At 38.7% G+C, this 13,555-nt stretch overlaps 1 protein-coding gene across 1 annotated transcript in view; it reads left to right on the top strand.

Moving 5' to 3' along the window:
* reck (reversion-inducing-cysteine-rich protein with kazal motifs) overlaps nt 1-13,555 on the top strand; it is a 97,675-nt gene that overhangs the window by 48,349 nt on the left and 35,771 nt on the right. The window contains exons 11-14 of the mRNA XM_042399019.1: nt 3,313-3,525; nt 5,482-5,618; nt 7,041-7,184; nt 7,379-7,558. Coding sequence (XP_042254953.1) covers nt 3,313-3,525; nt 5,482-5,618; nt 7,041-7,184; nt 7,379-7,558 — 674 coding nt within the window. The remainder of the gene's footprint in view (nt 1-3,312; nt 3,526-5,481; nt 5,619-7,040; nt 7,185-7,378; nt 7,559-13,555) is intronic.

Raw genomic sequence — 13,555 nt, 5'->3', positions numbered from 1 at the left:
CGCATTTACGCACGAGACACAGCAGCATGACTTCATTTATTATTTAAATCTCCGACAGGCCGACAGGATCAGTCAGGATCTAATGTTATTAATGTTCTGTTTCTTCTACACATCCAATAAGTCAGCTGTTACACACACAGTCCAGGTTCATAGAGTGAAACTGTTTGGAATAAAGCAGCCATCCTCCTGATAAATCCTGAGCTCATTGTGTCAGCGACTGCAGCAAAACTAAAAACTGTAGTTATCAACTTGACAGGACAGAAGAAACTATCCAGCTACGTTTAGTGAAAAACAAGTTAGTTTCTGGTTTTGGTTTAATTTCTATTCTAATTGTTGATTTGAAGAAGGAAACTGGTTAGGGGAACGGGAAAAATAGGAAAAAACGGAAGGTGGATTCCCTTTTTTATTCACATGAAAAACAAAATAATTCGTTTAGTCTGTTATCAAACAAGTTGAACAGCTTTGGACGAGGGTCCTGTGTCTAGTCTGCCGGAAAATAGAGGACGTCAGTTGAGTAGGCAGTCCTTCAGTGTGGCCCAGGATGCATTGCGTTTACAATACTAAGAGAATGTGGCCACATGTGGCCACAGTGACCGGCTCTCAATCCATCCTCAATGCATTTGGGTGCGTTTACACCTGTATTTAGAGCTGTCCACTTGTGATTGGATCACCCTAGACGGATGTTAATACCAGGTGTAAACAGGACCAAAAGGCTTGTGCTAGAAATTGTCAGATGCAGATCCTCAATTCAGATGTTGCATTATGGACATTTGGTAAATATTGTACCAGGTTAATGTATTAATCTATGTCTATACTTTGAATGATGAACAACATGGCCAGTAACATGAACATACAATAGAATGGATGTATATGTTTCTCAGCTAGGAGGTAGTGTTAAGCCTCCAGGAGCAGCACTGGGCTGTGAGGCGATTTTTGACACAGTGGTCACAAACACTCTGAAATGATTCTTTGTAGTATTAATGTTTGAGTCCAGCAAAAATGAAAAAGAGCAGTATCAGTAAATGATTTTGAAGCATGTGTGGGGGAGTCAGCAGGAAGTCAGCAGGCTTCTCTAATGTGCATGCTCTAACGGCTCAAAACACAGATTACACGCTTTCATGAGACAGACGAATGAATCAGTTCAGAGGATCATATATGACATTAACATGTGCAGCATCAAATAATCTGTTTGACAAAATACAACTAAGTCATAGATAGCAAAAACTCTCTGGTGCAGAAGATTTTTAAATTGACATTAGTGTTATTTTAACCATCCAGTTTATCTGCTGCTGCTTTATATTACAGTAATGTTAATGTAGCTTGCTAGTTTGGATAGTTGGAGCAGTCCAACTATCCAAACTAGCAAGCATGCACTCCCACTGTGTGTCATTTGTCCACAATTATTGTAATTAACACCATACAAGTTAAAGTTCTGCTTCATGCCCTGTCAGACTTTTAAAAGGAAGGCTTTTTCAGAAGAGAGGAGACAGACGTGAGGAAGAAATGCAGGATGTGATGGTGTTGAAAGAAAAACAAGGAGAAAGTAAAGAACTGATACAAGATTGAAAGAAAAAGTTTAAGGAGGAAAGAGAAACACATAGAAGCAGCCCAGGAGACAGGTGATGGAGAGACACATGAACACATTCAAAGCAGGAAAACTGCAAGGAACTCACACATGTATCTAGTTGAATTACTGTTCTGCTAAATATTTTTGAAGGCACAATCTGTTTGCAAAATGTCCAAATGCAAATCTGTGTGTAAATATTTAAATACTTGGGAAACTAGTTAGGAAACAACCATGCATTTTGCAAGGTGTGTACGGTGGATGTTAACCAGCATGCTAGGTCTGTTAAACATAAGCACGCCCAAGAAGCCACAAAGAACACATCAGCCGTCTATTTGATTACAGCAGGGCAGGCAGTAAAGGCACCTGGTGATTAGAGTTCTGGAGCCGAGAGAGGAAACCCTTTTCATGATGTAAAAATGATTTACTACTATTTATTTATTAAATTAATAAGTATGTGAGTGTCCGACTCAGCTTTTGTCTGATTGGATGGAGGGGCTGCCCATCATCACTCCTGCTTTCAAGTATTACATTCTGTCTCCTTGCTGCTTACGTAGGCAACTGTGGCCGAGCTAATCCATTTCTTTTTTCTGCTAAATGCACTGAGGAAGACTGTGTACTCATGTAAACACACAGACATATGGCTTATAGCTTGAGAGCTCTACATAGTACTTTTTCCAATTAAAAAAATGATTTGAATTTTCTGTTATTCTGTTATTTTATTTGGAAAATTGAACTGATAACAAAGATCATGAACATGTGTATATTGTGAAAACAAAAGTTCCTCTTGGGACAATAGAGATACCTATCTAGATAGCAGTACAGTGAAAACCCAGTCCACACTTTCACTGTTTTTACAATGTAACAATAACATAACTTTGTCAACAATAAAAACATATGTGATTTTTATTGTGATGGATTGCCAAAAAAGCAAGTTGGTTTTCATACCTAATGGAAAAGAATGGAAACAAAGAGCTGCCTGGAAGGCAGGAAAACACTTTCCAAAGCAGATGACCTATAAGGTTGTGGCAGATTAGTTTTTCCTTTGTTCTTCTAAGCCTGGAAAGGAGACAATTTTTCTCCTCTGGAGCTTTCCTTGAAAGAGATGAGGAAGCCTGATTGTATGTGCTGCAACAGCGCTGATTAAACTGCTTGGACTGCCATTCTCCATTACTGGGCATAGGAAAAAGCTTCATTGAGTTGCTCTTAATGAGAATCAGCTGATTGCTGCATTTAGTTTTGGTTTAAGAGGAAAACCACTGTTGACCATCTTGGGGTTGAATAAAGTTGAGGATCCAGGGTTGCACACACACACACTCTCACACACACACACGGTTGCTTCAAGATAAACAAAGCAGCCACTCATCAGGGGCAAATGGAATGATGGAACCACACCCAGAACTTCTGCCTGGAACCTTCTCCCCTTAAACCACCAATTAGCTGACTCACTTGAGACCAAACCCACCAATCAGACATCAAAGACACTTCCTGGTGCTGCCGGGGAGGAAAACAAGTCTCACATTATCCAGAGGGACTGTTGACCCCTCTGTAAGGCCTGCACAGCTACAAGGCTGCAGCTGCCAGGACACCTTTATCCTGCAGTCTGGTTGCAAGTGTTGAGATACATGACCACAATGGTTGCTGCTCTTTTTCTAAGCACACTTGTCGTTAATAGTAATATTGAAGTACTAACCATTTTTCTTTCATGTTTAGTTCTTATGATGACACCTGTCTGTCTGTGTGCGCAGGCCGACAGAACTGTTCCGCAGCTGTAACGTCCAGTCAGACCAGGGAGCCATGAACGACATCAAGCTGTGGTCCAACGGGACCATCAAGATGCCGTTTATGAACATCCCTGTGTTGGACATCAGGAAGTGTCTGCCGGACATGTGGAAGGCCGTGGCCTGCTCTCTGCAGATCAAACCCTGCCACAGCAAGTCCAGAGGGAGCGTCATATGCAAGTATGTCTACTACTTCCCTTCAACATCTAGTAGTTCTTAACCCTTTATTCTACATGTTGCCAATGTGTATATACATATATATATAAATATATACAGTAGTGGATGTTGGATGTTCAGATCTGAAATTTTTTTTTCAGGAGTTAAGAAAACAGCTTTATTTTTTGCTGGATAACCATGTATTTTTTGATTGTATCTTGGCTACTTGTTTTTGAAATTTTAACAAAAGTTTGATAGACAAGGTTCACTCAACAAGGTACCTGACACACTACAATAAGCATTCACCACAAGATTCACTTTGTAACCTCACTTATGTAAGCATGATGTCATATTGTAGCAGTTCAATCCACACTGATCGCTCCTTTCTTGAGTTTTGAAGTAATTCAGTATACTGATGTGTAAGAGAACCAGTTATTGGCGACTTTGACATTGCTCATAATACACACTTACCATGACTTCATTAGCTTAGCATTTACTACAGCTTAATATACCACCTATTCTACAGCAGCCTAATTTATTGTTATATCTAAGAACTGGTAAGACTAACTTCCAAAACTGAGTTGTTTTCACAAACTGCAGGATTTGCTTGATATCTTCTCAGTGTTGACAATTCTAGCACTGGAGCAGTATTAAAGACCCCCTGCTGACATGTTTTAAGACATATAAAAATACTCTGCTTGGAATAATCAGTTGTGTCTGACACATGGTTTTTCCACAAATAAGTTTCATTAACTTTTTTTTTTTTTTTAAATAACACCTCCTCCAGAATCTAAAAATAAGCAAATATGTTTGGCTTCTAAGGTTTGACGGCTTCAAGTTTCCACATCACACTTGTTTAGCTGCATACTGGACCATAATTGTCTCCAAGCTAGTTGTGATGTCACAAATCCTGCCTGTAGGTACACAAGTAAAACTGAGATTTACGGTGAGCACAGAGAAACTTTCCCCCTTCAGTAGATGAATGAGAAAACAAACACTGCACATACATCATTCTGTAGAGAAGAGAACAACATCCAACTGACCAAGCAATAAACAAAACACCCTGTTGAGTGGAGGGGGACTTGTTGTTACCTTTACTAGTCAGATCCAAAGTCCAGTGGAGCAACCAGCATGAGATACTCCTCTGAGTCTTTGCTGCAATGTGGTTAAAATCATTTTCCAGAAATCACATCTGTTCTGTTTTAGCAATTGTCAATTAATTAAAGTAACTTCATATGTTCACTTAGTTACCAGTTAAATACCTACAGCCTTCAGCCTTTCCTCTGTTGTTTTTCTTCTCCGTTTTCTCTTCACAGTCTGCACAGAATGAAGCTGTGCAGTCTGTGACTGATGAGTGATGAGAGATGAGTGATGAGTGATGAGGGGTGAGAACTTAAAAAACATGTGCCTGGGCTTTGATGGACAGGTGGAGGTCCTGCCCTTCTCTCAGGATCTGCTGTGTCATGCCTGGAGTGTGTGTGTGTGTGTGTGTGTGTGTGTGTGTGTGCATAACAGCACCCCATCCATACCTCAGGCTATGTGTCTTGTTCAGTCATTTGTCAGAAACAAGCTTCCTTTCAGGTTTTAATCTTCCACTTGTCTTGAATGACATTACACCGGCACACATTTTACACATGCAGCCGCGGGCTGTGCTTACAACCCTCGCCACCTTAAGAATTCAACATTTGTAGACATAGTGGATACACACAACCACTTCTGATTGGTCGATCCTTACAGATTGGCCTCCAGTAGTGTTAATTTGTACTGTATGTGCCAGCTTATACAGTGGCAGTCAATCACTGTGGGGCCATTATCAGACAGGAGGCAGACAGTGCCTATAGCTTCATTAAATATATTTCCATTGTTACAGAACTGACTTGAAACTCTTACATTATCCATGTTTGTGAAACTTGTCCCTGTCCAGGGAGACTGCAGTGATAGGTGACTACATTTTATAAAAATTCTCTTATGTGTCCTTAGGTCAGATTGTGTGGACATCCTGACCCAGTGTGGGGACAGGAAACGCTTCCACGAGGGACAAACACCAGAGAGGATCTGTGAGCTGCTGTCACCCATTGATGACCATGAACGCTGCATCCCCCTCCACAGATACCTCAGTGAGTGACAATGCACAAGTACATATTCTCCAGGGGGAATGAAATGCCTGTGGAGCTCTACATTCTTTCCTGTAGTGAGACTCACACTACATCCAGCTTGGAAACTTGTTATAGGTTTTCAATGACTGATCAATTTCATATAAAAAGAATAAAAAGGAACTTAACATATGAAAGAACTGTGCTGAAAGTATTCAGAACGAATTTCTCAGTTTTTCTTTTCTGCAAAGCAACAGTTTTAGCTAAAAATAACCGTTGTCTATCAGTTAAGTACTGTTTACACATTCAGCAGAGAAAGAGCAACATTATCATCCAACTGGCCGAGACTCACTAGTCATTTAGCAGTGGCTTTAAAAGATTTGGAGCAATAGCTCACCAGATGTTTGACTTTCTCCACCAGCTAGTCGTAAATGTTTCTGTCTGCCATTTGGTGCTGTGCAGGTATTATGCAGTGGGTGTGTTTGCTGAAGTGGGACTGACAAGACTGAATTATACATATGCTGTAAAACCAAAACAATGAGCTACTGTAAGTCATAGTCAGAGCAGAATCAAATCCAAGTACTAAACTTTATGTTCTGAGTCCTAAAAAGTCAGTATGTGTCCTTCACCAAATATAATGCATTTTACATTTCTTAACAGTAGTAGCATAGTAATAAATATGACATTTGTATTTATCACTTTGAAATAAACTTTATAAATCTACATGGAAACCCATCAGGTGTGCCATATGCTATTCCTGTGACACAGTTACAATCATTTATCATTTCGGAGCTGTGTGAAATCTGATAAATTGCCTCAAATGATGTCACATGAGTCAGCATCAGTTGGAACTGAAGACTACAAGTTTGAAAATGAGAGAAATGTGGAGTTAGAAAGAAATGAGGTTAGCTAGACCTCTGTAGCTCCTCATCTCTGCTGGAGGCTAGCAGCTCCAGGCTACATTAGCTGCTACTAAAAGTAACACATCCAGATCTCCAACTGAACTGTCAGCGGTCAAATTGCATTGTGGGTAATTTCTTTAATAAGTGTCCACTATGTCTGGGAATGTTATAGGAGTGTAATGCTAAACCAGTAGATTATTAACATCTGGATGTGATAATTTGAGGTTTCATCTGTGGGCTGTCTGTTGACTAACACACTTTCTCCTGATCCAAGTCATGTGACTCAAGTACATACCTCTGTTAAAAAGCTCCATAGTGGTGATTTGATTCAAAAGTAATACCAAAATATTATTGTAAAGATTTCACACTGCATTAAAGTGTTATACTGGCAAACAGGCTGTTGTATATATATATCATATGTTTACCCAGACACTGCCTCATTAAGGCTAGTACAAATAGTGCACATGTTAACATTATCACTAACAGAAAATACTCTCATATCTGTCATGTTTAATCCTGATTTACATTTTTCAACTACCTCCAGCCCCCAGTTCCCTAGGCAACAACATTGTTGAAGAGGTTATTCATCCATGCAACCCCAACCCGTGCCCTAGCAACCACTTATGCCAGGTCAACAGGAAGGGTTGCCTTGATGAACTCAACTGCCAGCCATATCTCTGTGTGCCAGGTAGGACCACCTACTGCTACGGTTCATCAGCTTATGTTAAGTTTACTCTGGAGCATGCCAGTCACTCCGTGTGTGTGTGTGTGTGTGTGTGTGTGTGTGTGTGTGTGTGTGTGTGTGTGTGTGTGTGTGTGTGTGTGTGTGTGTGTGTGTGTGTGTGTGTGTGTGTGTGTGTGTGTGTGTGTGTGTATTTTCAGGCTGTAAATTAGGCGAAGCCTCTGAGTTTCTGGTGCAGCAGGATGCTCTTATCCAGGTGCCAACTCGCACTGGGTGCTACGAGGTCTGCAGCTGTGGTCCCAGTGGGCGTCTGGAGAACTGTGCAGACATGCCTTGTGTGGACACTAACAAGCACTGCATCGTAGGAGGACAGAGGAAGAGTAAGACCAGCCTCATGTCTCTGTCTGTTTAAAGTTTCACAGATCCCTAAAAGACAAAAAAAGGCTTATGGGCTTAAGTATTTGATATAGCATTAGAAATCTATATTTTTCCACTTTGTTGTACAGTTTTTACAGCTGTATTTTAGCAGCACCCAGTGGTGATATGCAAGAGTCCAAATCTGGAAAACTTTATCTGAAAAGTAAATCTTCTAGTAGTGTGTGATGGGGATGTCAGTTATAAAACGTTTATGCCCCTGGTGGTGGATTGGCGTCCTTGTACAACCCTCATTTCATTAGTTGTGAAATAATTCATTCCATTCATCACTTCCTGTGGAGAGGAGAATTGAATTTTGACAAGTATGATTAATCTGAGGCATTGCAATCAGAGCAGTGGGGCACAGCTCTCCTAATGCCATGTGGCTTCATTAAAACCTCTCAGGGAGGAGGCTGGGCTCCATGGTTGTGCAAAACATGACTTTAACACCACAGACAGTGACAGTCTTGGTTTCTTTTGGTCGCATTAAGTTGGAACCATATGTCTATTTTTTACTTTAATAAAGATTCAATCATTACCTTTTATTAAACATTCATATAGACGTCACAGCATGACCCTAACAATTCTTTTTCTAGGGTGAGAATCTCAGATACCTTCAGTGCAGTATAGTCTGTTTTGCCAGTTTTTATGATTGTTGGTTTGTAACATCTTTAAAGGATACCAGTCTGCCATAATCCATCAACATAATTTCCTCTGATCTCAACTATAGTTGAAATAATTCATAATTTCGTAGTCAGGATACAGGTTTGAAACCATTTCAATTTTTTTGATGACAGCACATAATGACACCTGTTGTCCTCCCGGGTCAAAATTGACCAGAGGTTAAAAGTTCATCTGAAGGTAATATGAAGCTTCACCAGTCTGAGTTACACAAGTAAAGTGGATATCTCCCAAAGTTAGTCTTTTTATTTACTGTCCCTTCACTGCAGCTCAACAGGGAAACAGAAAGAGGGAAATTTGCACTAAAAAAGCTGTTACTTTGAAAGATTTTCACTTGACTTCATTAACTGAGACTGTCGAGGGTATTAGCTTCAGATAAACTTTGGAAGGCCTTTTTGCACAGAGCAAGAACAGTGGATTTTGTCACCTGTCACTTACACTGAAAGCACATTCATAAAAGGCATCTTTTAACAGCCAGTATGAGCAGGAGGAATAGTCACAGCAAGCAAAACCTGTCTCAATTTTCATGTGGACATCTGACTATTGTTTTAAAACAAGCTTGATGTTTGGTAATGTTCATTGGTCCATTATTATTATTACAGCAATCAGTCGAAGGCTCAAATAACCCATGCATCTTATATTTTATTTTAGTCCCATAAATGTGTTATCCTTGAGAAAAATCTTTTTGCTGCATAGATATCGTTTTCATAGCAACACAGCTCTGCCTGTATTCAGTATGCTCTCCGTAGAAAAACAAGCTCTCATACTAACAACTACAACTACTACTGGCCAGTCAATCAGACAATAAAGCTAAGTAACACCTCAACACAAACTAATAACTTCTCACTTGTGCATAGTTGGCCAGTCACAGGTTTCATTTTAGCCAATTACATTGCACAGCAAGTCAGGTCAACTAAACTATGTTAGTTTCTATGTTTTCTTTGCTTAATAGCTACACAAATAAGTCCCGTTCTTATATGCTTTAATATTCTTATATCCCATTTTATGCACAGAGATTTTTGTTGGCCATTTCTAACAAATAACCACCTCCTGTGAGTAGTACAGCATAAGCAGTTAAGGTCATTTTTACCAAAACGTTTGTATTTTGATAATATGGTAATATGGTAAATATCAATACTGAGTATTGAATACTACCAAGGCAAAACCTTCAAAAACACTGCTCAATTTTAGCGCTATGAGCATCGCAACATGTGGAACAGGATGTATCCAGCCTTGTGGTTATGGTTCCATTGTGTTTGAAGCTCAAAATGCATACATGCATACATTTCCACTCCATGTTTGTGCCTCTTTAAGTTTGTTTTGCATCACCTAGACTAATTTTAACTTTTTCATAGTAAACTCCAAAGGGCTAAATTTGACAATTGGCCAGGATTATTTCTGTATTCATAAGGATTCAAAAACCATTTCATTTTGGGTATGTAATTTTGGGCTTGAGTATAAAAAAGACGGTGCTTGTTATTAAAGCTTCTCTTACAGTCTGCATTGATGTGAGTAATCCAGTGTTAGTCTGAGAGAAGGTCAGCCTCAAATGAAAAAGTATTGTGTCCTTAAGAAGCCAGAAGTGTTATCAATCATCAGCCTCCTCATCCCAACCAATTACATGTGACACCACATCAATTCATTTACAGATGGAGCAGTAAACTGCTAGTGAGGATGAATGAGTTCTTTTCAAATGAGGCACTGAAGCCCAAAATGTCCTCTAGTGTGGTGACTGAGGCAGAATGGTATTATCTGTCCCACAGACTGTGTCAGTGACTGCTGTTGGCTGCACCTGGATCAGAACAATCACATCAGTGAGGCTTTCGTAGGCTTAAATGTCAGTGTAGTTATGTTTTTAAACAGAGCAGCAGCAGCAGCACAGGTTCCACACAAATCTGATATCTCATATATCAGTGTGATTAAAATGTGATGCTAGAAAGCTAAAGTGCTTTGTTTTAGCTACAGATAGCAGATATTACATTAAAACTCGCTAGTAAAAGCCATAAAATGAGATGATTTTTGGTGTGATAGCAGCTCCTCGGAGCAGAGTGAAGCAGTGAAGGATGAGCCATTTGTGGCCAACTCTAGTCACAGGAGAAACTCCAACATATTATTGGTGGGCAGTATTAATTGTATAGTCTGATTTTTTTCCCCAAAAAAACTAAAATATAGTATTCTCAGTAACTGCTAAGAGAGAAAAAGTCAGATTAGTAAACAGATGAAAATTTTATGTCTTTTTCCGTCCCAGATCCTCACTAAAATCTAAAAAAAGAGTGCGTCAAATTCAAACTCACAATCTCGGGAGTTATAACTTACTCCTGAGAACAGGAATACTCAGTCAGTACGCTCAGTAGATCTTTTTCACACTCAAATGAAGGTTTTTGTTAGTATAAAAACGTGACTCGTGAAATTGGTGTAGTCAATATGTTTTTCTTTCTTTCATTTTTCTCAGTGGATTAGATTTGTGGGCTGTGGGAGAGGGGAGAATCATCATGCCACATTGTCATTTTTGACACTGCCACTAGGGGGCACTAAATTCAAAACTTTTCAAAGTCTTTTCACAACAGTGGCTTTAACAAGTAACAAGCAGTATTTGAGCCAGGATTGTGAAGGAGGGTACTTAGTACTTTTCTCTGAGGTCACTGCTCCATCCGAGGGGACAATAACAGTACTGTGAATACTGTGAAAGCATTCAAATAATACAAGAGTTTTGAGTAAAGTATACTAACTAAAGTAATGATTCAAAGTTGCATTTTACTCCTAAAAAACATTTTTCATTTAGCACACAGACTGACACTGGCTTGAGATCCACATTAAAGAAGCTTCAAGTTTCCACATCACATGTCTGTAAGTTGCATATTGGGCCAGGATTGGCTCCAAACTACTTGTGATGTCACAAATCATGCTCATAGGCCCACCCCTTAAAATCAGATTTTCATTGAGCACAGATAAACTTTCCGCTTTCAGCAGATGAATGTGAAAAGAACCTTCTAGTGTCAAACTCTGCACATACATCATTCTGCACAGTGAAGCTTAAACATCCAACAGTAGGAGCAAGAATAAAAACATATTTTTGGCTGAAGGGCAATTTTGATGTTGGCTGTCTGTGGTGCTGAAGGTGAAGATGAATACATTTTAAAGTTAATTTGCATATAACTATCTGTTAGTCGTGCTATATTTTGTACATAAAATTCAGTTTTCAGTATGAAAGCAAAGATTCATGTGCAATAAACAGTGTACAGTTTTTATAAGTCATGTTTCTAGGTGGAAGCTTTACAAAAGTACACTTTGATTGGTTTAAGTGCTCGAGGCAGACGTTACTCTGAAGATCATATTAAATTAAATGAAGCTCTGGATATTTCTATAAATTTCATTGATATGCACGTCATTCTGTCATCATTTCTCTATTAAACCTACTCAACTTACACACCATAAATAGAACGAAAAGAGAAGATACGGAAACAGAAAATATAGGCCTATCATCAGGGAAGTGTCAGTTCAGCCAGAAGAGATGAATATATGATGCAGGGAGGTGAGGACGGTGACAACACAAATTGTTTAATTAATTTTTGCGTGTTGTGGTTTAGTTTTACTAAACCAAAACTAAACCAAAACACTAAACCAAAGAAATGAACATCACTTAATAAAGAACATCAGTGTTCATGAAAAAAATATAGGCTTAAAAATGAACAAAAACAATGAGAACTTATATGAAATATAGTTTTTAGTTCCTCTAACTAATGCTTCTGGTCATCAGGCCCACACAGAATCTGCAGATTTTTTTTTACAGTTTTCAGCGGTGATCCAGAATGAAAATATACAGAATTTAGCAGAATGTTTTTCTGCTTGTAATGTGATGGACAATATTCATTTAAGATAACAAAGATTGTTTTTGAGCAAAAATAAGCACATACAATGCATTAAAACAACCTAAAATTACCTCAAGCAGGCTGAAAGAAATATTTAGTAGATTTTAGTAGAACCATTGAATTTGAGATTTTATTTCATCACAAACACATTTGTTGGAAAAGTCGACCAGCAAAAAATGTAGGACACATGGCCACTAAAATGCAAGGCTCAATGTGGAGCAGAGAAAATATTAACCATTAATCATCTCCCAACAATTAACACTTCAACACATAAACAAACAAGTACATAAATAAAAAACTGGTAAGGCCCTTGACCTCAACTTCACCAAATATCTTATGAGAACCTCTAAAAACAGCAAAAGCAAAAACATGACATTCAAACATAAAACTTACAAGCAGCATCTCTATTGGCTTAAAATCTGCAGAAAATCTGTATAAAATCTATAAAGGTATCGTTGGAATTCTGCGGGCGCAGATTCCATGTGGGCCTGCTGATCACCTTAAAAATCTATGCAATGAATTCAGTCTCACAAATGTCCTTTCTTCCACTACTCGGCCAGATCCAAAAACTTCAGGAAAGTCCACACTTCTAGATATTATTTCAACCAATAGAACTCAACATTATAAATCTAGTGATGTTTTTGCTCTCAACTTCAGTGACCACTGCTCAACAGCATGCATCCATGACACAAAATTACAAAGATCCAAACCAAGTATCACTGTCAAAAGGAATTATAGACACTTTTTTGAATTTTTTGAATTTTTGTTTTATTTGTACCATAGTGATATTGGATTTACCATGGCAATTCCTGATCCGCACTTGGCCTTAGATTGTTACATAAAAACATTAAATTCTATTGCAGACAAGTATGCACCTTTTAAGAAATCCAGAGTCAAAACAGGAACAATCTTTAGTTTTGTTCAGAAATTGCTGAAATGTTACATAAAAGGAATGCTGGCTTCCCTCATTTTATGTCTCTGCACTATCTGAAAATAAAGGAAACCCAGCAAATTTTTGGAAAACGGTTAAATCATTGTTGCATAATCCTACTTCATCCTTACCCAATGAAATTGTTCAAGGTTCTACCACTATCTCAGTTGGAAAGAAAATATGTGATGTATTCAATGAACAATTTATTTCTTCAGGTTATTTATTGAAAAAGCTGGGTTTCTTCTCACTGTCTCTCATCATAGTGCACCTTGCTGGGCAAACAAATGAAGCACTCAGACCTTTTCATTGAAGCCTTTTACAAATCATGATGTGTTTAATGCACTTTGTTTTATTAATCCAAAAAAGTCCACTGGGGCTGATCAGTTGGAGCCAAGGCTTTTATTATTAGCAGCACCATTGCTAGTAATGCTAGACTGCGGTAACAGAAAGCATCCTTGACCTTTGGAAGACAGCCTACGTCC

The sequence above is a fragment of the Thunnus maccoyii genome, chromosome 21 (assembly GCF_910596095.1).
Source record: "Thunnus maccoyii chromosome 21, fThuMac1.1, whole genome shotgun sequence".
NCBI lineage: Eukaryota > Metazoa > Chordata > Actinopteri > Scombriformes > Scombridae > Thunnus > Thunnus maccoyii.
The sequence above is the reverse complement of the archived record's forward strand: the minus strand, read 5'-3'. Positions and strand labels throughout refer to the sequence as shown.